The sequence below is a fragment of the Hippoglossus hippoglossus genome, chromosome 23 (assembly GCF_009819705.1).
Source record: "Hippoglossus hippoglossus isolate fHipHip1 chromosome 23, fHipHip1.pri, whole genome shotgun sequence".
In the NCBI taxonomy this organism is placed as follows: Eukaryota; Metazoa; Chordata; class Actinopteri; order Pleuronectiformes; family Pleuronectidae; genus Hippoglossus; species Hippoglossus hippoglossus.
This window is the reverse complement of record NC_047173.1, coordinates 17,859,746-17,883,622: the sequence shown is the minus strand read 5'-3', so window position 1 is coordinate 17,883,622 and position 23,877 is coordinate 17,859,746. Positions and strand designations below refer to the sequence as shown.

The following is a 23,877-nucleotide window of genomic DNA, read 5'->3' as shown; positions in this document are numbered from 1 at the left end:
TTATTAGTAAAATAATTAGACAGATTTAAAGAGTCAGAATATAAATTTCAAAAATAAAGATTGTGGAAGACGTAACCGAGGACGTCACGTGTCCCCAGAGTTTTTGTGGCTTCATCCCTCTTCCTCTTCCTCTTTCGAATCACATCCTCTGAACAGCTCTCGTCTGCCTTTTGTCCTACATCTGTCCCTGGTCGCCATGGTTACACATTATTGTTCTGTGTCCAGGTTGGTTAAACATCCCCCCTCATCATCATCATCTTCATCTCTTATTGTTCAGATACAGATCAGATGAAGGACGGATATTTCCCATCGTGCACATTCATATTTTAACAGTGTTGCCATGGCAACCAGCCCTGTGCTCTTACACCGCTTGTGAGTGATATGAATCTCGACATGTGGCGACTTCACGTCTTCTCCTCGCAGACGTTTAACCTCTGAACAGTCGAGGAGGCGGCGGAGAAAAAGACACAACGGATTTAATATCTCTAGATTTTAGTCTCCGACTGACGACGGCGCCACACACACACACACACACACACACACACACACACACACACACACACACACACACACACTCTGGAGGTCAGAGGGAATATGAACAAACACGTTTCATCTAAAATCTGATGTTGGAGATGAAGTTTAACCTCCGACAAACCGAAACGTATTCGTTTGAACAAGATAAGACTGTGTGTGGGGGGGGGGGGGGGGGGACACTGAGTTCAGGGAGGAGCCTCTGATACAGTCTGACCCGAGTCTGACCGGCTGCCTCCTCCATGTTCCTGACGTTCACTTGAACTGACAGGTGACCTCCACAGTCCTGCTTCCTGTTCACCGCCTTTCTCTCCGACCCGTCAGCTTCCATCCTCAGCTGCTCGCTCACCAGGCGCCTGCAGCCGATCACGTGATGTAGGTCAGGAGCGTCATGTTGTCCTCTTGTCTCCAGGTGGAGGTGGAGGTCTACAGGAGGGACTCCAAGAAGCTGCCCGGCCTCGGTGACCCCGACATCGACTGGGAGGAGAGCGTCTACCTGAACCTCATCCTGCAGAAGGTGACGATGGTGAAACATCAACCACCTCGCTGCTTACAGACTGTCTGGATATGAAATATACAGATGGTCCCTAAACGCATCACATGTAGCCGCTGCACCTTCCAGACGTTCCCTGAACATCTGGCTGACGTGTCTGATCTCTTTCTTGCAGCTGGACTACGTGGTGACCTGCGCCGTCTGCACGCGCTCAGACGCAGGAGATATCCACATCCACAAGAAGAAATGTCAGGTGAGACACGACCACGGCTGAAACTCGTCATGTCTCACAGCGGCATCCATCTTTATTCTCTAACTTCCTCCTCCCACAGGAAGTGTTTGCCTCCCCCAGCAAACACGCTATGGACAGTAAAGGGGAGGAGTCAAAGATGAGCTACCCGAACATCTTCTTCATGATCGACAACTTTGATGAGGTAACAACTTTTTATTTTGTGACATTGTACTGCAGCCAGCCACCAGGGGGCGACTGAGAGGATTTTGCTTCACTTTAAGGAGCTGTCATGTCGTCCATCTTTATTAACTCTGTGTTACCTGCGATGTTTGTTCTGTGTGACGCGTGTTTTTGTCCTGAAAATGAAAATATGACGTGAAATAACGGGATTAAAAAAGGATTAAATGCTAAACCAGCGGCTTCCAGCTGCTGTTCGCTCACTCGTGTCGCCACAAACACCAGAAGCTGAGAGAGTCATGTGGTGAAATGTGGCAGTGAAGGTCTTCTTCTCTGATGCAGGTGTTCAGCGACATGACGGTTGGCGAGGGCGAGATGGTTTGTGTGGAGCTGGTGGCGAGCGACAAGAGCAACACGTTCCAGGGCGTCATCTTCCAGGGCTCGATCCGCTACGAGGCGCTGAAGAAGGTCTACGACAACCGGGTGAGGAAGTTCTGCTCGTCTGAATCTGGGGCTCCACCTTAAACTGAACCACGTTAGCATTTTAGCTCGTTAACGCAAAGAACACACGTTGAGCAACGTGCTAAGATGTTCGTGAATGAGACGGAGGCTCGTTTAAATTTGATCGATTTTGTGTCACAAATGAATCCAAAAGAAAATAAAGTTTTGACCTGAGCTCTGCTGAAGAAGAGCATGAAGAAGAAGAGGAAGACCATGAAGAAGAAGAGGAAGACCATGAAGAAGAAGACCATGAAGAAGAAGAGGAAGACCATGAAGAAGAAGACGAGGAAGACCATGAAGAAGAAGAAGAAGAAGACCATGAAGAAGAAGAAGACCATGAAGAAGAAGACGAGGAAGACCATGAAGGAGAAGAAGACCATGAAGAAGAAGACGAGGAAGACCATGAAGAAGAAGAAGACCATGAAGAAGAAGAAGACCATGAAGAAGAAGACCATGAAGAAGAAGACCATGAAGGAGAAGAAGACCATGAAGAAGAAGACGCTTTTTTATAGAAGCTAATAAGTCGATCTTAATCATTTATTATTATTATTGTTAGCTTTAATGCTAGCATCACAAACAGCTGAGCTTGAATCAACATCCATGTGATTCTGCTGAAAGCTTCAACATGTCCGACTTCGTGTTTACGAATAAAAACCAAACAAACGATTAAATTGAATGATTACGAAGCTAAATCGACTGAACTCGTTTGTTCTCAACCAACATTGTGACATTTAAACACTGGACTCCAGTTTCCAGCTGAACCCGACATGTCGTCAGAAGAAACTTAAAACATTTCTTCGTACGTTTCATTTTCATTTCTTCGTACGCGTCCCTGCAGGTGAGCGTCGCTGCTAAGATGGCCCAGCGGATGTCCTTCGGCTTCTACAAGTACAACAACATGGAGTTCGTGAGGATGAAGGGTCCGCAGGGCAAAGGTCACGCAGAGATGGCCGTCAGCAGAGTCCCGACGGGCGACACCTCCCCCTGTGGCACGGAGGAGGAGGTGTCGCCCATGCACGAGAGGGTGAGGACGAAAAACATCACAATCTGGGTTCACACATACAAATATAACCTAATAAATCCGTTGTAAACACTAGAGACTGGATTGTTAACGTTAAAGTGGATTTTATCACAGTTCACGATAAAGCTGCAGGAAGTTGTTGCTTTCGGTCGATCGCCAGTTGAGCAACAAATATTTAATACATTTAATTCTAAGGTTTCATTCATCATACGTTCAGCGAAGCAGTTCTGGTGTGGGCGTTCCTCAGGGCTCGTTCTGGAGCCTCTGCTCATTTACCTTCGGGACATTTCTCCTTCTTTTATGTTCGAACTTAATTTTAATGTAATTTATTTGCCTGGAAAAAACTGAAGCTGAGATTTTTATTTTATTTTGTGACATAAAACAATGGAATCTTATTATATAATTATTTTATGCAGAATTTTTTCTGTCTCACTGTTTGTAGAATTAAATTATGTAAGAAAAGGCTAAATTTGTATTAATTTAATTGGTTTAAACTCGATTTTGAGGCAGAGTTTTACTAAAAAGTATCTTAATCCTCAGAAAACAGGAAGTCCAAATATAACAATGTTTGTACGTGGAGAAGTGGCAACGAGTTTAGTTTCACTTCCTCTCGTCTGATTCGCTGAAGCAGAAGAGAAACGTCGGCGGCTCAGAGACTCGAACACGACTCACGAGATGAAATCAGGTCACGATCAATAATAAATGAAGCTGCGCTGGATTATTCATCGTTTCACAGTTCGTCCTCCAGATGTGAGTCAGACTCCTTGTTACCAAGGTTACCAAGTCAGCTGGTCACTGACAACTTCTCAGGTAGAAAGGATTTGTTTTGTTTTTATTGTGAGAAGTTCATCAATAATTAAAACAAAATAAAACAAGTTTCTGTTCACACTTCATACTTAATAAACCAACTTGATCAATAATGAGACGAACACGTCAGCTGGACCTGAAAGATTCATCAGGACTTTAGAGCCAATCAGGATCCAGAACGAGAGACAAGCGTCACATGTCACAGCTCGAGTTCTCAGACTGAAGTAGAAGTACTAAAGTAAAAGTACTAAAGTAAAAGTACCTCTACACCTGTGTAGTTACTGAAGAAGCACTTCATCACTTCACCATGAACCTGATCTCCGTGTTTCTGTGTTTGTCCACCAGGTGACGTCCTTCAGCACCCCCCCCACCCCGGAGAGGAACCGCCCCTCCTTCTTCTCGCCGTCTCTGAGACGAAAGGTTCCGAGAAACCGAATCGCTGAGATGAAGAAATCTCACTCGGCCAATGACAGCGAGGAATTCTTCAGGGAGGAGGAAGACGAAGGTAAAACAAGAAATCATCTTCATCACCGTTTATTTGATTAATCACACGAGTTTAAAATCAAAACATCTAATAAACATGTTTCCTCAGATCTTCACACGACCTCGAACCTTCGCTCGCGCTCGCTCTCGGGCACCGGCCGCTCGCTCGTCGGCTCGTGGCTCAAACTGAACCGGAGCGAGGACTACTTCCTGTTGTACTCGCACCTGACGTACGTCACGCTGCCGCTGCACCGCATCACCACAGGTGAGGGCAAACCTTCTTCTACATGAATTACAATCAAATTAAATCATCTGTAAAACATCTGTTTTTAAACATTAGATTCAACGGTTAGTTTTAACGTTTTTAATTAGTTTCTAATGCAACTTTAAAACATATATTTTATATAAATGTATAAATAAACAGACACTGAGAAAAATAGTTTATTTAATATTTAAATTTAGTGACATTTAGTCTGAACCTTCGGGGCTGATGGGAAATGCAGTTTGTTAAAATAAACATATTCTGTGTGTGTGTGTGTCTGTGTGTGTGTGTGTGTGTCTGTGTGTGTGTGTGTGTGTGTGTGTGTGTGTGCGTCAGACATCCTGGAGGTGCGGCAGAAGCCGATCCTGATGACGTAGCGGCGGCGGCCGGTCGAGACTCTAAAGTGCCTCCTGCATCAGGCTCCAGAGACACAGCAGCGCCCTCCGGTGGCCAGAGGGAGACGCCACACACACCTGCTTCAGCCGGAGGGACGACAACAAACAAACAAACAAACAAAAACAAACAAACAAACAAACCAGCCATTCAGGAAGTGCCTCCTCCTCCTCCTCTTCTTCTTCTCAGTTCCTGCTGTGTGGATCGGTCATCTCCATGGAAACAGGCCCAGCGACAGGATCACATGACCTCAGCGTGAGCAGGCATTGGCTGAACTCTGATCAGGAACAACGTTTGTTTCTTGTGTAAATATTCTGCTGCTTTTGTCACTGAGACGCCTCGACACACACACACACACACACACACGTTACACACTCACACACACACACGTTACACACTCACACACACACACGTTACACACACACACACACTCACGTTACACACACACACTCACACGCACGTTACACACACACACACACACACACACTCCTTTCATGGTCACCGAGGCGACGAGACGTTTGATGAGGTCACTTCACTAAGGAACCAATCACAGCTCAGTTCCAGTCACTTTGTTACATGTTCATCACAACTTTAATTCATGTTGATTCTTTTGTTCAAACTAATTAAATATTAATTCAACTTTCATGTTTTTAAACTTTGTCCCTCAAACTGTTTGATGTTTAACTCGATTTAACCTGAATTTATTAAACAAATAAATATAAAAATTTGATCATTTTACTTTTCCAATTATTAATTAAACTAATAATTAACTGACTTATTCACAGTAAAAATATTTACTTACAAATGTATTACTAACATTCACTTGTAAAGTCTGTAAAAAGTCAAACTTGATCATCGCTGAGTAGAAATTCACTTCAGACTCAACATCTTCGACTTTTAACAAGTTTGAAGAAAACTGAAATTCATATTTCTAAAAGAAAAATCCTAAAGTTATAAAAAGTGATGAATTGAAACCAGGTTGTTCTCAGTAAATAAAAAACAGGAACATGACTCAGACGACGTTTGACAGAAACCTCTAACGTTGCTTGTATTGAATCGTTGGACTGAAAGTTGTGATGAACTTTAAACCAGTTTCAAACTTTAGAAACGCGTCACTGAACCGGTTTCATCGGTTCAGCTCAGATTTGCACTCGGAGACGAAGCCGTCGTCGATCAAAGTGTTTTTCTTCGTGTCGTATTGAACGTGAAGTATTGATTTCTTCTTGTACTCATGGTTTCTCCAGCTGAATGTATCCACGCTGATCGATTCAAAGACGTCCACCGACGACAGTTTGCACTGTAAAACGCTTTTAGAACCTTTTTCAAGCTGTTTGTTAAAACCCTTTGTTCCTGCGTCACTTGAACGCATCGTCATGGCTTTTGTACACAGACACAGTCGTTGTGCACGTTCTCAGATTCTCTTCTTTTACAAACTCTGTACTTTCCTGTTTATTTATTAAAATACATATTATCAGAAAAACCTGTCACTGGTTTCTATGACGACACTTAAATGGTTAATTTACATTAAATGTTCCGTTTGCTCGTGGTCGTTAACTTTGGTGTGGCGCCACCTTCAGGACAAACTTAACATTTTCAGTTCTCAGACGAGAGAAATTGTCAGTTTCAAATCCTGATATTTCAATTTTATGACTCTGCTGTAAGTTATTATAATTAACAAACTCAACTTAAACTTTACATCTGAAATGAGTCGTACATGTGTGGGTGTGGTTACATGGTTTGGTCACACCCCTTAAACACCAGTAGGATGCTGGTGCAGCGCGTCTCAAAACTGGTAAACACACGTATCGTCCCCACGTGTTGAACACATGTCCCCACGTGTTGAACACGCACCGTCCCCACGTGTTGAACACGCACCGTCCCCACGTGTTGAACACGCACCGTCCCCACGTGTTGAACACGCACCGTCCCCACGTGTTGAACACGCACCGTCCCCACGTGTTGAACACGCACCGTCCCCACGTGTTGAACACGCACCGCCCCCACGTGTTGAACACGCACCGTCCCCACGTGTTGAACACGCACCGCCCCCACGTGTTGAACACGCATCGTCCCCACGTGTTGAACACATATCGTCACGTGTTGAACACGCACCGTCCCCACGTGTTGAACACGCACCGTCCCCACGTGTTGAACACGCATCGTCCCCACGTGTTGAACACATATCGTCACGTGTTGAACACGCACCGTCCCCACGTGTTGAACACGCACCGTCCCCACGTGTTGAACACGCACCGTCCCCACGTGTTGAACACGCATCGTCCCCACGTGTTGAACACGTATCGTCCCCACGTGTTGAACACGCGTGTTGGTCTTTTTTTGCCTGAGAAACAGAAGGAATCAGACACGTGACACATTTTTCTGTTCGTAGTAAACATGATGTTAATGAAACTAACAACTCTTTGTTTGAAACTTTGATCCCACACGAAGTTGAAGAAGGACGACGCAGCGAGAGTTTGTTTCCTTTTATTCCTCTTTACAAATGTTCGATGACAGCATGACTCATCAAGGCCGAAACCAAAGGCCACACGAAGGACACTTAGAAAACAACAGAGTCCGTGTTCACAGAAAAACAGAGAAGTTACAGGTCTTCTCTGCAGACGCTCATCAGAGGAAACATTCACACCAGATCCACTCGGCGACTTTAAGAAGCCGCCGACGCAATAAATAGTTTCCAGAGCAAAAAAATAAAAATTAACTGTTACTGCGAGTGTTTAATTTGTAAAACCAAATCGACTGGACTTCGTTTGGAGTCCCCCCCCAAACCCTCGGTGGTGACGATGGAAGGTGTTGCACGATCCTATAACTATAATTATGATGATTCTCCTTGATTCACACGTTCAGTCGCTCGGGACCCAATTAAAACAGTAAAAGTGAAGCTGATCAGATTCATCGTCCTGTTTCTTTAACAGCAGCAGCGTCCGAGCGGAGGAATGTGGCGGATTCGAGGAGCAACGACCTGCTCTGACGTTTCAAAACAGAAATAGTTCACAGTATGACGACCAATTCATTGTGGTGAAACAGCGGATTTACCAGGATGAGTTATTTACACTGACATGCGTGTGTTCGGTGTGTGTGTGTGTGTGTGGGGGGGAAAACCGGCGTGATGAGGAAATCTGAGGACGACCAAGGGAATCTGCTAAAAGCTCGGGGGGGGGTTGGTTCAGCCCTTCTTCTCCTCCAGCGTCTTGTGGAGCTCGTCGGCTTCCTCGGCGGTTTTCACCCGGATGAGGAGCGGGATGGGGCAGGTGGGGTTCTTGTCGTCGATGATCGGGTTCGGGACGCACACCACCATCACGTTGTTCTTACCGACTCGAGAGCACGGCATGGACGCCGACACCATGATGTTGAGCAGGATGTTTCCTGATGAGGAGAGAAAAAGAGAGAAGAAGAAAAGAGTCAGAAACTTTACAAACAAAGAAAACTCTGATTTTCAACTTCCCAGCTGTTCATGTGTCAGGAAAACTAAAATCTAAATGAAATAAAAATCACTTTGTCTCGTTTAAATCTTTTTTTAAACATTTGCACATGAATCAGATTCTGTGACAAAGAAAAACGGGATCTGGTCAATCAGTAGAAAGTGTTTAGTTTGTTAATCGTGTGGAGATCAGCTGTTAAACATTGGCTCATGTGTTTTACTGCACTAGCTCATGTTGCTACAGAATCAGGAGGAAGCAGTTCCTCGGATTCACCAGCAGGTGGAGCTGTTTGTTCATATTCAATTTCAAATTGAATTACTAAACCCCTTCATTTTTAAAATTTAAATAATTTACTATTAAATGGAATCTTCCACAGAACAAGGTCGATGTAGAGAGATATTTGTTTTTCTTATTTTTAGTTTATTTGTCTGGTTTTAGCTGAATTAACAACTTTACTTTTATCCCGGGTTTCACTTTCACTTTCCCTCAAATACTGAGTAGAATCATCATAACAGTCGTTCAGCGTAATTCTGATAAACTGGACTTGTTTGACTTTGTATTGTCAGACTTCACTGATCCTGTAGTTTGTGAGAAACAGACGTGAACTCGTCGGAATCGAGCTTCGTCCACTAAACTGATTTTCTTCAATCATCAAACCAAGAACAGATGAATCTTCTCACCCAGGTTGGTGTCGGCCCGAATGACCATCTGAGTTTTTCCGTCCTCGACCTGTTTGAGGTGCAGAGTTCCGACTCCCTTCTCTTTAAACTCTGAGTCCTTCTTGTAGAACATTTTACACCTGAGGACAGAAACAAGTTGATTAAAGCGTCTGTGTAGTGGACGTTTGGATTAAATCAGTCGGATGGTTAAAATCTATATTTACTGAAGTTTGGTTTAACAATCGTCCTGATGCAGAGAAAATAGACCAAACATCTTTAAAGATATTCACACGACAGTTTGTCTGCAGTAATAACAGCAATTTAAACTCTGAATTAAAGTCTGAAGCTACTGTTACTGACCACATTTATCCAGATGTTAGATTCTCCTGTCAAAATGTTTTATTATCCTTTTAATAGACACTTAATAGACATGAAGAAGATGTTAATAATAAGTGGTACGTACTTCTTGGAGAAGAAAGCATCTTCCTCTTTCACCTCTTTGATGTCGGGTTTCGGTGGCTCCTCCGACTCCTCCTCTCCGTTCTCCACTGAAAGTTCAAACCAAAACATTTCATCAAGCTTCAGTTTCACATCGAAACTAAGAGTCACCGTGTGTCGACGTTCTGACAACAGAGATCTTTATTCTTATCCTTTTCCGTAATGCGACAGTTAACTGAATTAAAATCTGTTAATTTCTCATATTTAATAAAAACAACTGTGGCTTTAAAATTTCCTCAGAGCTGAAATAAAGTCAATGTATTTAGTCAAAATAATAAATGTAAGCGTTTTATCTCGGACGTGAACTAAACATCTTCAGCTTCCGTCCGTCATTCGGACTTTGTCTCAGAACAAATCAATTCAGAGCTTCTGTTTGTATCATGTGATTTTCTTATTGAATCATTAATAAAGTGCTCATCACAATTTCCTGCATCACAAACTGAGGTTATGCAGAAGCTTGTGACCAACTGTTAAAAATGTATTTAGTTTAGTGTCTAATACCAGACAAATGAAATCTGACACCAAATATTCAACATTTTATTAAATTCTGTCAGAAATCATTTTTTTCAATAAGCTAAATGTTTAATCTCTAAATTTTAAATGGAAAAGAACAAATGTTCTGCTGCAGCTCTGATCAGAGACGTTTGTCTGAAGAGTAAATCCATAAAGTCTCCTCCAGACAGTCAGGGACAAATATAAATGTGGTGTCGTACCTGCAGGCGGAGCGTCCTCAGCCTTCGTCCCGCTGAAGGACAGAGGAGCAGCAGATCCTGGAGCTCCGAACATGGAGGTCTGACTGGAGGAGGCGCTGGAGGACGAGGAGAAGGAGAAGCTGGGGGACATGGATTTGGACCCTAAGGATCCGAGGACGGAGCTGTCCACCTTCTTACCGAAGTTAAACGTGATGCCGGCGGGGATCGGAGCGGTGGTGGAGCTTTTGTCTTGGGTCGAGTCATCTGTGGGTTTTTTGGCAAAGGAGAACAAAGTGGCGGCGGCTGGAGCCGGAGCCGCCGGGCTGCTGGAGGAGGAAGAGGAGGGAGGAGGAGGGGTGGATGAGGTGGTCCCTGCCTGCTTCTTCTCCTCCGAGCCTCCGTCAGCCGCAGCAGCTGATCCGGCGCCGTACTGCCGCTCGATGCTGGCCAGGTGTCGCTCATAATCCCTGAAGATGGGGTTGAGGTCGCACAGAGGGTTGTCGTTCACGTGTTTGGTGATCCAGTCGCGCACAGAGCAGTTGAGCGCCGTGAGCTGCCGGCTGTACTCCTTGTTGCCGACACCGCTGCCGCTGCTGATGCCGCTGATGCTGCCGAAGCTCGGAGCCGGACTTGGGGAGGAGCCATTGGTCTGCTTGGCGGTGATTTCAGCAAAGGGTTTTGCGGAGGAGGGGCTGTTGAACGTCAGACCTGAGATGATGGAGGGAGAAACGTTACACATGGATGAAGCAGAGAGGAAGAGAGACCCCTCCCCCCTGTAATGCAGCAGCACCCCCTCCCCCCCTCCTGCCCTGCAGCTACACCACGACACGAACGAGCGAACACACAGAGCGACGCTGATTCAGCTCCATTACACACCAACGCCAAAACAAGACCCTCCACAATGAAGCAGTTTCACTTCATTACACGTCGACTGAACGACGTCCACGGAGCAACGCTGACTCGACACGAGGCAGAGAAACCACCTGAATCTGTTCAAACTCAAAACTACAGCAACACAACGGCTCGGATTTGTCCCTTAATACAAAAGACTGAAGAACAAAGGATGACGGGAAAAGTTTCATCAACTGAAACCAACAAATCTGTTTTTAAATCTCACTGATTTTCTTTAAATATCACTAAGACAAATATAACTAAATCTTCATTATGCTCATTATGTCTGATCAACATCAAAGATCTGAGACATTTAATCAATGAATCAAACTGTAACTTGAACATCTCAGGTTCAAACTGAACATGAAAACGTGACGTCGCTCAGCTGATCAGTCTGACCATAAAAGACCAAACTGCTGTTTTCATTATTTAAAATAGTTTTAAATCCGTCACCGCAGCTTCACCAGAAAACCTCTAAACCGTCCGTGTCTATTCATGACAAGTGTTTTACTGCTACGCATCTACGACCTGAAATAAAACCATCTTCATTAATTATCACGTAAAGGAAAATCCACCATTACGATGAGAACCTGAAGTCGTCGTAACAGACGAAGACGAAACATGACAGCTCCCATCGGTGTTTCCATCCGGTTTCTTTTGTGAATACAAACTGCTTCACAAAGAATGTGTTTGTAACAACACAGAACATCAACACAAAGCTCAGCGTGTCCTGAACAAACTGTGTTTCTTCTCACCTGGCGTCACAGTGGATGCAGCCGGAGACGAGAAGCCTCCGAACGACGGACCGATGCTGTTTCCGTTGGTCAGACCGCCGAGGCCTTGAAATCCTCCTCCGTTACCAAACCCAGAAAACATCGTGGAAGGCGAGGCTGTGCTCGCCGCTGGCTTGGTCAAAGAAAAACCTTTAAACCCTTTGAAAGCTCCGCTGTTCTCGCCCTGAAACAGAGGAAAACATGCTGAACGTCACTTTTACCACAAACACATTTTTAAATGAAATCACAGTTGGACCCTGGTGTATTTAGTATGTTTTTCATTCACAAGTTGTAGTAAGTATAAGTTGATGTTTACCTCCGCTCCAACGTTGCGGCGCTTGGCCCTTTTAACCACTCGGCTCTTCAACACATCTTCACTTGCAATTGAAAACTGCCCGGCCTATAATCAAGATTAGACCTACAGGTTAATACATCACAATCCAAACTGAGACAAATCACAGATCTGAACTACATTGGCAGAAGGACGACATTATAAAAGGTTCAAAGGTTTTATTGTCATATGCAGAAATGAACAAGTTATCAATGCAATGAAGTTCTGAGTTCTCTTGTCTCTGCCTGGTGCCGTCAGTTATTAAAATAAAAATATGAATAAAAAAGATAGAAACATCCAAAGAAAACCACACACAGTCACAGTCACACACACCTTGTTCAGTTCCTGTGTTGGTGTGAGACTCACCTCCTCTCCCTCCTCCTCCTGATCCCAGTTCCTGTCCGTTAACTCCTTGTCAGCGATCCTCTTCGCCATCCCACCTGCTCTATAACACAGAAGAACAAGCGTCACGTCACAGTTCAGAACTTCCATGTAGAAATGTGTCAGATAGAAGGAACCATGACAGGTAGTGATGCGAAGGACAGGTTCCCTGACCACCCCCCCCCCCCCCCGGAGGTGGGTCAAGCTTATTGAGCCAATTCACAAATAATTACCAACGTGCACACGTCACAGTGCATTTCTATCTGATTTCAACTTATTGTATTTTACCCTCTTACATTATGTTTTCTTCTTCACGTCAGGTCATGTAGGGTCAAATAAAACCAGAGGCCTGATGACATCACTTCTGTTACACACTGTTCAGTTCAACTACTAATTAATATTCCTATGGAAATATTATGGCTAAAATGTGCAAATCGTTTTTAATGTATTTCTGTAGATCATCTCTCAGCTTCTTCTACCTGGTTCTACACCAGAGTGTTTGTCATATGTTCATACATGTGAGTCTGTGTTCCTCATGTTGTATGTGCTGCTCTCCTGATGAGGACACATGTGTTCCTCATGTTATTCTGTGTTCCTCATCTTCCTCATGTTGTATGTGTTCCTCATGTTAGTCTGTGTTCCTCATCTTCCTCATGTTGTATGTGCTGCTCTCCTGATGAGGACACATGTGCTTCTCATGTTATTCTGTGTTCCTCATCTTCCTCATGTTGTATGTGTTCCTCATCTTCCTCATGTTGTATGTGTTCCTCATGTTATTCTGTGTTCCTCATCTTCCTCATGTTGTATGTGCTGCTCTCCTGATGAGGACACATGTGCTTCTCATGTTATTCTGTGTTCCTCATGTTGTATGTGCTGCTCTCCTGATGAGGACACATGTGCTTCTCATGTTATTCTGTGTTCCTCATGTTCCTCACCTGATGAGGACACATGTTATTCTGTGTTCCTCATGTTCCTCATGCTGCTCTCCTGATGAGGACACATGTGCTTCTCATGTTATTCTGTGTTCCTCATCTTCCTCATGTTGTATGTGCTGCTCACCTGATGGAGGACACATGTGCTTCTCATGTTATTCTGTGTTCCTCATGTTGTATGTGCTGCTCTCCTGATGAGGACACATGTGTTTCTCATGTTATTCTGTGTTCCTCATGTTCCTCACCTGATGGAGGACACATGTGTTTCTCATGTTATTCTGTGTTCCTCATGTTCCTCATGTTGTATGTGCTGCTCTCCTGATGGAGGACACATGTGCTTCTCATGTTATTCTGTGTTCCTCATGTTCCTCACCTGATGGAGGACACATGTGCTTCTCATGTTATTCTGTGTTCCTCATGTTCCTCACCTGATGAGGTCACCTGGCTGCAGGTGCGGGCCTCATCTATATAAATGGCTCCTGACACAGTTTCCTGTCTGACTCACCAGAACCAGACGCAGCTTTCACGTAGTTTCTTGAAACTCTTCTGAATCTGTGTAGAAACATCCAGAACATTTAAAAACCCTCCAGCTCTTTAAACGTCTCGTTCCGCGGCCCGTTAAACAACTGATTTAAGTTTCTCTTTAGTGTGAATCTTCAGTTAGCTTCATGCTAACAGTCTTTAGCGAGTTAACCACTGACGTTCTGCTCGTCAGTGGTTAACTGGGTCAGTTAACTGTGTCTGTACCCGGGGTAGAGCGTCAGTTAACGAGTTAACCGGCTGCTTAGCCTCCATGTTGTGGCCGTTAGCCGTTGAGCTAGCGGCGGGTGTCGATGCTAACCGGGCCCGGATGCTAACGCTAGCTCGCCGTTAGCCGGCTGGTCACGTACCTGGAGCGGACTTTAGTTTCCTGGAGACGCAGAGACTCGAACCTGCTCCGGGCAGAAGCTCCGGCTCACCGGCTCCGGTAACAGCTCAGGTAAGAAAAGAAATGAACCGAATAAACCGAATAAAGCTCAGAGTTTGGATCGAGTCTCGCTTACGCCGCCATTTTACGCAGCGGAACATCCGCATGGGTTCGCGCGTCCCGCCCTTTTGCGCATGCGCAGCAGAGGGAGCGGTGGTGCATCATGGGAAATGTAGTCCATAACAGATTTAAAAATGGAGACGTTGTTAATATCGCTCTGATTTTATTTGATCTATTTTTAAATCAAGTACATTTTGACCATGACGTCAATTATGTTTGATTTAAGATGAATTCTTTATATTTAGTACATTTTAATTAGGATGTTTTATCCTTTTATCCTTTAATCCTTTGATGAAAAAGATTGTTTAATTTCTTCATATTCATATTTAGTATATTTTAATGAAGCTGAATTATACAACGTAGGCTGCACATTGAATTGTTAATACATCAGATCAGAATGATACGTTTCTGAATGAACTGAACATGTGCAGTGAAAAGTCACGACATGTTTTTGAAAGTAATAATGTGCTCAATAACATGTCAAACAGAATGTGATGAGTTATAAAATCAGATTTCACGTCCTCTGTTGCCTTGTTCTTTGGAGACTGAAGGTCAGAGTAACTTTGTGTGATGTGAAGTGACGGTTCTCAGTCAGTCAACCTGCAGCTGGTAAATCGGCTGCTCTGCAGACGACCATCTTTGATTTTAACCTCAGCTAAACGATGACTCTGGGATTTACAGAGTGTTTCACTTCCCCTTCGTCTTTCACAGCCTTGTGTGTTTGAGAGGAAAACTAATGGATGCAGGCTGAGGCTCGGGGGAAACTGGGGGTAAAATGGTGCAGAGTTGGGCAGCAGATGGCTCGTCTCCAAGCTTTCAGGATCCCGCTCGGCTTTGCCAAACAGGAACAGGTGCTGGAGAAAGTAGGAAGTGCGCTGTGGGCCCTGGCGGCAGCAGGAGACCCTTGACCAGCTGGCGAGGAGAAAATGGAAAGAGTTGGCAGCGGAAAAGAGAGAGAACCTGTATAATGTAGAAGGAAGAGGCAGAACCGACACAGCACAGTGCATGATGGGAGATTAGTTCAAATCTTATTGAAACCACGTTTGTATGAAGGTCCCAGGAAGCAACGGAGGATTTCAACTATCAACCACATTTAGAGAAAAGTGTCCACAAAAGATCCCTGAGATATATTTATACTTTCTCCTCAAATAATTCATTACATATATGAACATGTTTTTGATTTCAGCCCTGAAATGTCTTAAACTTGATTCAACAACAAAGACTATGAAGCACTTTATATTTTAAAATCCAAAGTGTATAATTATCATATTCACTATATCAAACCATTATTACTAGTTAAAGGAGCAGTTTGACATTTTGGAAAAAGCCCATTTTCTCTGTTTAGATGAATGTGTCGGATGTGTTTAGCCTAGCTTAGCATAAAGACTGGAAGTGGAGGGAAACCGTGGAAAACTGAAACTGGCGTTTGTCACTATTTTTAGTTTATTTCTTAGATAACGACTTCCTGATTAAATGAGTGTAGAAGCTTCTGTGTTGAGAACTTGTCGAGCAGCTTCACCATCAGAGGCGGCTCCTCCTGCTGCGTACAGAGAATTACAGCGATGAGATGGAGAGGGGCCCTCAGCTCAGTGTGGGGGGCCCCTCTCAGCGGGGCTCCTCTGATGTCTGGAGCAGCTGCTGGGCTCAGGTCGAGTCGGGCCCTCGGAGCTGGAAGCAGAATCAAAGCTGACGGCTCCCAGAGAGGAAGAGAAACGATAAAACTGTTGATCAGCAGAGAGAGTCGCTCATCTGTTCATTCATTCGATCATTCATTCATCACAGTCCCTGATTTATTCATTCCTTCATTTATTTATACCTGTTTGTTGAAGAAAGAATAAACAAATGAATAAATAATACATTTTACTTTAGGTAAAACTTTTTTAAATTTTTCCTGTAGCTCTGTGGACATTTCTCTTTTCTGTTTGTGTAAAAAGGAAACATCTCTTCTTAATAATCATCGTCGCCCTCCACATTTAGTCTGTCGTTTTATTTCATGCGTCTCGTCTCTAATTGGCCGTTGAGCAGACAGATCTGTGTGTCAATTAGGCCTCAGCAAATGAAGCTATAATTAGGTTGAATTCATTGACAGTAATTAGTACAGTGACAAATTAAAAGGAAGCAGAACTGATGTTTCCTAATGATCCCAAAATACCATCTCCATTTTAAAAAGGTGAGACGACAAGTTTTAATCATCTGATGTATGTGTTTTTAATTAATCTTCTGAGTTTCTGGATTAGGAAAATAACGTAATGCCTCCTAGTGGCTGAGAAATGCACTAAACTGACTTCACCCATAATAAACCAGTGCTCCCATGCTTGTTACACTGGCCCCGTCGGAGGTCGTATCTTATATTAAGATGTTTGAAAAGAAGCCTGATTGGCTGTGAAATGGTAAGAGGTGGTGACATGTTATTAAATCTCGGTGGAGGTCATAGAAGTATTTTGTTGTTGTTGTTAAAAGGAATTTAATGAATTAGAATTTTAGTTGTACAGAGTTTTTACTTGTAGTTTAATAACTCGTCTGAGGAAAAGGTCTCATTGTTTCCATCTGTCATATTCATGAAGCTCCTGCTGGAGTCAGAGCAACATGGCCGCCGTGTTGATATGGTGACCAGCATCGTTTCACCTGGTTTTCTTTGAGATTTAGAAAAGTTCAGCTCCAGAGACCAACCTGAAGGTTCAAAGGTCAGAAGTAAAGTGTTGCATGCTGGGAAATCCCTAAACCCGCCAGCCTGCAGCTTAACTGCAGAGTGGATCGATGAACCCTGACAGACCAGCGGCCTGTTCTGGTTCCTCACGTGTGATCCATGTATGAAGTGTGTGATGTCTCCCTGCTGGAGGCGGAGCTGCCAGCTCGCTGCTTCCTGCTGCTCCGAGCCTCACAGTCTGTGACGCTGCTTCTTCACCTGGGAAATCTCCATGTGATCTTTAAAACCGCCTGATTGCAAACGGTTCGGTTTGATGTGAAGCGGCTCGGCCGACACCGAACAGAACAGTCCCACTGAGATGACTGAATTATACTGATTAATAATTGAGTCCTATTAAATCCTCTCACTTGCTCCAGTCATCGGCTGCAGAGGTTTTAAATCTGTCAGTGAGTCGTTATAAAAACAACAGAATCCTCATATCAAACAATAACGTTCAATTTCTGTGAGCCTGTGTCTGAAATAATACAAGTGACCTTGAGCTGAACAGAAAATGAAGAATTGAAATACGACTTCTCTTAATGTTTTCATCCTCACGCTCAGGGATTCATCTACTTCAAGAGGATTATGTTCAAATATCATTTAATTTGATCTTAATTTCACAAATATAAAACTCGTCCTGTTTCACTCGACCTCTTAAAATCCAGCTCGAGTTTAAAAGCGTCATTTTTGTCTATTTACCCAAATTTAGAGGCTCATGGCAGAAGAGCTGTGAGGTCACAATACACGTATGAGATATCGTTTGATCGGTAACGTTTTTTACATGAGACTAGAACACAATATATCAGTTTTGTTATCTGACCCTATGAGAAATCATATTTTAATAACTACCACATTATAGAAGAACCTAAAATGACAGAGACCATCTTTTACAAACATTTATTTAACGTCTACTTACGTGTCCCCTCTGCTAACATGGAGGAGAAGGTTTTGACCTATACTGCAGCCAGCCACCAGGGGGCAATCCACACCCTGGCTTCACTTTTGAGGGCCATCATGTCGTCCATCTTTATTTACAGTCTTGTTGTCTTCTCTCTTCAGATTGAACCAGTAATTATTCAGCTGTTTTACCTGATAATTAAATTGTTCCTTGATTAACTGATTAATTGATAAACTCTTTAGACGAACACCATAAAGAATGATTTTGATGATTCTTACCTAGTTTGTCGCTGGTGTTTCGAAGTAGATTCCCTGTCATGTTGGTGCTAACAGTTGTTTTGATGACTTGTTGTGTGGAGCTCCTGTTCATTAATTATAGTTCAGCAGATTTTCTCTCCATGTTTGTTTTTCTTTGTGAATCATTGCAGCTTCTTAAAGTAATAAAACCAGAGATAGTCTTCAGTGCTGCTGCTGTGCGTGTTTCTGACACACAAAAACAGTGAGTCATTATTATGTCAGCAAATTATCTCCGCATGACAATTTCCGGCTGAACAATGAATGTTTCTCCCATTCCCAGGAGCAGAATGGCTCCGCCGCCGCCTCCTTTCTACTCAGATTCGACTCGTGCTGCGGAATCGCTCGAGTCCAGGCTGAAAACTTGTGTTTATTGTTGTTCAGTTGAAAGAAGCTCTGCGCGAGAAAACTGGGTCACAACCACAACGACACAGCAGCTATTGGTTCAGAATAGATGAGTGTTTGGAAAGAGGCGACTCTCAGGGACGGTGCATTAGACAACGGGCCCCTGGACTCAGACGTGTAATGGGCCCCGAACCCTCCAACAGCGACATGTTGAGACTACGTTTGTGGTTGTTTTGCATCACTTTGCATCTTAGTTTAGTTTAGTCTCTTTCAGTGTGAGGGCCCTGCTGTAGGGGCCCCTCTCTGTGTTCAGGGGCCCATAGTTTCATCATGTCTTTCTCCACATTTCAACAGCAGGCCTGTTTTTTCCTGGGCGAGGAATGCAGTGATTTCTCTGCTGCCAGCGCTCTGACTGCTCTTGGCTGACATTTATGTCAAAGCTTTCTTAAGCCCAAAGACACGATCCTCACAAATGTCACAGTATCTTCTCATCAGCGGTGAAGGAGGAGTTCTTGGCCGCGGCTGCGTCTGCGAGCTGCAGCGATGCAGTTTGCCAATCATCCATTTGGAGGAAACAAATAAAAGTGTCAGCTCTACAGTGATGGAGTGTGTGTGCTGATATCAGGCCTCAGCTGTGGACCTGCTTGTGCCACATGTTCATACAGAGTTCTGTGTGCAGCAGGTTCCTCCTGCAGCTAAATGACATGACGAGAAGATTCATCTGGAAATAAACTCACTGCCTCCTTCCTCCTCATCTTCATTTACTGTGAGACTGTGCTTCTATCGACTCTTAATTATACTGCAGCTCAGAGCAGAACATATTCAGAACAAATAATGAAGAAGCTTCTAATCTCCAACCGCCGGCTCATCACGCTGACGACGAGCTGCTCGTCGGTGAAGAAGATCCACTGCTCCAACTCCTCAAACCACCTTTATTATATTATTTACTTTATATATGGTTTTACTTATGTTTGTTGTGTCTGAGGTTGTTCTAATGTTCTCTGATCTACTTTTTTAGTCAGGAGAGAACTCATTAAACTTCAGAGCTGATCCTGAAGAGAGGAATTATTTATCTTTCTTTCTCTGCATTGTTTTCTGACATTTTCACTGATTTCTCAGAATAATTCAGGGACCTGATGAAAAATATTTGAAAGACAGCAGCTGGGGTCCGACAGCCAATCAGCACGCAGGTAGAGGTGTGTGTGTGTGTGTGTGTGTGTGTGTGTGTGTGTGTGTGTGTGTGTGTGTGTGTGTGTGTGTGTGTGTGTGTGTGTGTGTGTGTGTGTGTGTGTGTGTGTGTGTGTGTGTGTGTGTGTGTGTGTGTGTGTGTGTGTCCAGCTATTCGTGGCTTTACGGTAACGCTCATGGAGTGAACTTGGTTTGCGCAGTGGAAGCTTCTGAAGCTGACTTCACCTCAGACTCCATCAGCCGCCATGTTGTGTCCACACTGACTGAGCTTCATCACAGTTCAAACCCGGTTTGTTCTGTTTCTCCTCTTCATCAACTCTCACTCTGCTGCCTGCGGCCCCGCCCACACCCAGCATCCTCTAACGCTCACTGGTCCTCACACCCGTCACTCCGCACTCACAACTCCTGATTGGCTCATCCCTCCTCTCGCGCTATGAAGCAGTAGCTTCAGCCAATAGCAGCTCAGCGTGTGTCCAGAGGGCGGGAAGAGGAGGAGAAGAGAAGATGAAGAAGGAAACAAACTGAAAGATGTTGTTTCTCTTCTTCATCTCTTCTTTCTCTTCATCCCCTCTTTTCTTCTTCTGTTTGCCTCAGTTCAGTCTGAAGCTGCCATGTTACTGCTCCATGTTCCAGATGTTCCTGATGTGTCATCTTTCATGTTCCAGCACCAGTCACACATTAATGTGAAATATCCAAACGTTCATATACAGAAACACAATCAAATCTTGTTATTTATTTCAAACATGTCGTGCTTATGTCCCATATAAGCACAATTAAATCCAATGTTTCCATAAACACATGTGTCAGTCTGGATTATGATGCACATAGTTTTATTGCCAGTGTTGTGATTTGTTGCTTCTTTCTTGTTTTGTCTTCAACTAAGAGATAAGTTGAGGATAAGATAACTTAGTCTCCTGAATGTAAACTCAAATGTTACAACAGTGTCATCAAACAGAGGAAATCTGTTTATTAAAGACATTTAATATGATTTTACAGCTGTACCTAATAAAGTGACTTCTGAGTGTGTATAATACTTATATATGTGGCCTCTGTACAAAGTAATGGGTCCAACCGAGCAGCTCATTTGTCCTGTTTATAACTTTTCATAAATGCACATGTACAGGAGGCTGTTAAAAGATGTTAGAGAACAGTACTAATGTTTGTGTTTTACTTTTAAATGTACATTTCTTACACTGGTTTCTTTTTGTCTTTACTCTTATTTTCATCGTAACCATGTATTTGTTGACTTTTAAGCATATTGTGTATATTGTATATTGTCATGTTGTGTGACAGTTTTCACACTGACTGAATGAAGATACTTTAATATGTTAAATAGAGGAAGAGGAAAGTTTATTAAAATAAGTCATTATGGGGATTAAAGGCCAAATATGTCACCATTTTCTATCTGTGCAGTTTTCAATATCTTGTTTGTCACATGTTTGTTTATATTATTTCCATTTTCTACATTTCCCATGTTTATATTGTTTGTTTGCTTTTTATTATTCTTATTACTTCTCCAGAACATTTCCTCATCGTGGAACTGGTATAATATAATAATCTAATCTCTTAAATACAACTCAGAACAAAATGTGTTGTAGTTTTATAATAGTTTAATTTTAAACACTTTACTGACTCACTGCGCATGTCTGTTGGGGGGGGGGGGTCTATCTCTCTCTCTCCCTGTCTATCTGTCTATCTGTGTCTCTCTCTCTCTCTCCCTCACCCCCCCCCCCCCCCCCCCTCCCCTCTCCCCCCCTCTCACATCCGGGAACTTCAGAATTACCATTGACAGCCGCAGCGCAACTTTTCCTGAGGCAAAGTGAAATCAAGCCGCGCACTCGGACAAAATATAGTCCCCGCGTTTCAACTTAAAATTACCGACGGAACCCGCCGGTCGCCGCCCGCCGGGACCCGTCGACGTTGGGCCGAGCTCCGGGGAGGATCCAGCCGGGCGCGGAGCTGCTCTCGCCGGGTTTGGAGCACTTTTGAGCGCGGGGCGGAAAGTGTGTGATGAGTCCTGGGCTGCGAACAGAGAACTTGCCGCTGCGCTGAGGAGTTGGTCTTTCTCTTGTTATTGTGGCGGAAAACTGTTTTCAATCCGCGGGAACTCGGCGGCGGCGAAAGTGCGAGAAAAGTGTCTTTGTGGCGGGGACATGGAAGTACAGGGCCCGCGCGAGGCGCTGAAAGTGGAGCTCCAATGTCATCAGGTAAAGAAACATGGTGTTGTTCCTGGGAGGAAGAGGGGAGGCAGAGGGGAGGCAGGGGGGAGCTCTCCCGGAGCTGCCGCTGCCGCCGCCGCGGCTCCGTGTGCGGCGGCCGCGGGTCGCTCTCACCGCCGCGCTGCACCTCCGCGGTGGTCCAGGCCACTTCGGGGAGTAGTTTGCCCGGCGGTGGGAGCTGTTTTCTGGGGGAATGTGAAGCTGTGATGCGGTGGAGGAGGAGGAGGAGGAGGAGGAGGTGGTGGTGGTGGTGGTGGTGTGTGGAGATCAGGACGCGACCTGAATATTTATGAGGACTCTGGTTGTCTGTGGCCGTCAGCCCCGCTTTGTTTCCCCCGCACACACACACTAAACTTCGGGCACTTTCCCTCGGAGCCTCCCCGGGTCCTGAGCTGGTTCCCCCGGCCTCTGCTCCGTCAGGCCCGTGAACTAGTTGCACAGATGAAGCAGGACCCACAGGTAACATGGAGCCAGGAAACTTTACCAGCATTAATCTTCATCCTCCTCTTCTTCATGGCCACTTTGCTGCTAACGTCAACTTTTATTATTGTGTTGAAGCCTTGAGGAGGAAGAGGAGGAAGAGGAGGTGTGTGTCTGAGCTAGATTCAGAGAGCAGGTCACCTCCTGCTTCACTGTTGTGTTGTTGTTGTGTTGCAGCTTCTTCCTCGGCTCAAAGTTGTGTAATGTTGAGAAATGTTAGCGTCCATTTTGTGTGTGTGTGTGGATCAGCTGAGTGTGACTCCGGCATCATGGCTGAAGTTTGAAGGTGACGCTCATCGCTTCGTTTCCATCGCATCTGAATATTTCTGCGTCTTATTCTTTGCGTTAAAAAGCTTCGTTACTTCACACTTTGCTGTTATTTCTGCTCGGTCACATGATCGCTTCGGTGCCTTTGGATTCGCCCACATTACGCTTTCACTTTTTTTTTTTTTCCCTTTGCGTTTTACCCGCACGGCCTGTGAGTGTTTCCGGGAAGTTTGCAGCCGGTGCCGGTGCCCGGTAGCGGCTCCCGGTGCCCGGTGCCCGGCTCCCGGAGCAGGTGCAGCCGGAGCTGGAGGCTGGATGGAGGCTGCGCCAGTGTTCAGCACCTCGGTCAGCTCCTCCAGCTTCCCCCGCTGCACCGCCCCGCTGCACCGCCCCGCCGGTCGGTCCCGGCCCGACAGCAGAGCACCCAACTTCCCCTCAGCTGCTCGTTTATTCAGCCGTCGAGTCGAGTTGGGTCGAGTTGGGTCGGAACCGCTCAGGCCCAGCTCGCTGTGCTCCACTGGAAGCGGAGCCATTTCCTGTGGAATGCAGTTTGTTGCTTCGCTGCAGTTAAACACATTCAACTCGCTTTCTCTCGAGAAGCTGCAGCTCAGCCGCTCATCCTCTATTCTTTTATTATTCTTTTATCCTCCTCCTCCTCCCCCTGATTCCTGATGTTTGTGTTGTAGTATTTTCTCCTCATTCTTCTTCTTTCACTTTGGTAGTGGAAGCTTCCATTTTGAGAGAGAGAAGGGGGTGGTCCTGTCCCCCCCTCCAACATGGAGAGGAGAAAAGTCTGCAGAGTTTCGTGCAGGAGGAGGTGGAGGAGGGGGGGATGGGCCTCATTCATGCCGAACATTACCATTTTGATTGCTTTGATGCTGTTTTTGGTTTGGAGGGGGGGAGGGGAGGCAGGCGGAGAGAAAAGAGAGAGACACAGAAAGCCCAGTCAGCAGCAGCTCGGCCACCTCGCGTTGAATCAC

At 44.7% G+C, this 23,877-nt stretch overlaps 3 protein-coding genes and 1 long non-coding RNA gene across 10 annotated transcripts in view; 2 read left to right on the top strand and 2 right to left on the bottom strand.

Moving 5' to 3' along the window:
- Positions 1 to 5,269, top strand: part of kiaa0930 (KIAA0930 ortholog) — a 12,092-nt gene extending 6,823 nt beyond the window's left edge. The window contains exons 3-10 of the mRNA XM_034578633.1: positions 944 to 1,048; positions 1,200 to 1,277; positions 1,357 to 1,458; positions 1,776 to 1,916; positions 2,773 to 2,958; positions 4,108 to 4,267; positions 4,355 to 4,510; positions 4,844 to 5,269. Of these exons, the coding sequence (XP_034434524.1) occupies positions 944 to 1,048; positions 1,200 to 1,277; positions 1,357 to 1,458; positions 1,776 to 1,916; positions 2,773 to 2,958; positions 4,108 to 4,267; positions 4,355 to 4,510; positions 4,844 to 4,884 (969 nt within the window). The 3' untranslated portion in view covers positions 4,885 to 5,269. The remainder of the gene's footprint in view (positions 1 to 943; positions 1,049 to 1,199; positions 1,278 to 1,356; positions 1,459 to 1,775; positions 1,917 to 2,772; positions 2,959 to 4,107; positions 4,268 to 4,354; positions 4,511 to 4,843) is intronic.
- The window catches only part of nup50 (nucleoporin 50), a 24,346-nt gene extending 9,733 nt beyond the window's left edge, over positions 1 to 14,613 (bottom strand). The window contains exons 1-8 of one of the 3 annotated variants that reach the window (XM_034578628.1): positions 14,385 to 14,613; positions 12,548 to 12,626; positions 12,167 to 12,250; positions 11,833 to 12,034; positions 10,208 to 10,894; positions 9,460 to 9,544; positions 9,018 to 9,136; positions 7,623 to 8,281 (exon numbers count right to left, since the gene is read on the bottom strand). In XM_034578628.1, the coding sequence (XP_034434519.1) occupies positions 8,082 to 8,281; positions 9,018 to 9,136; positions 9,460 to 9,544; positions 10,208 to 10,894; positions 11,833 to 12,034; positions 12,167 to 12,250; positions 12,548 to 12,616 (1,446 nt within the window). In that variant the 5' untranslated portion in view covers positions 12,617 to 12,626; positions 14,385 to 14,613 and the 3' untranslated portion in view covers positions 7,623 to 8,081. Of the gene's footprint in view, positions 1 to 7,622; positions 8,282 to 8,967; positions 9,137 to 9,459; positions 9,545 to 10,207; positions 10,895 to 11,832; positions 12,035 to 12,166; positions 12,251 to 12,547; positions 12,627 to 14,384 lie in introns of those variants that run through there. The other 2 variants (XM_034578627.1, XM_034578629.1) reach the window with 2 other exon arrangements.
- LOC117757452 lies at positions 5,809 to 23,877 on the bottom strand. Its single transcript, XR_004613117.1, has 3 exons — positions 23,863 to 23,877; positions 5,935 to 5,945; positions 5,809 to 5,884 (listed from the first exon to the last, which is right to left on the bottom strand). It is a non-coding gene; the product is annotated as an uncharacterized LOC117757452 (long non-coding RNA).
- The window catches only part of phf21b (PHD finger protein 21B), a 53,238-nt gene continuing 51,072 nt past the window's right edge, over positions 21,712 to 23,877 (top strand). For 2 of the 5 annotated variants that reach the window (XM_034578623.1, XM_034578622.1), the window contains exon 1: positions 21,712 to 22,138. In XM_034578623.1, coding sequence (XP_034434514.1) covers positions 22,085 to 22,138 — 54 coding nt within the window. In that variant the 5' untranslated portion in view covers positions 21,712 to 22,084. Of the gene's footprint in view, positions 22,139 to 22,205; positions 22,610 to 23,877 lie in introns of those variants that run through there. The other 3 variants (XM_034578621.1, XM_034578620.1, XM_034578624.1) reach the window with 2 other exon arrangements.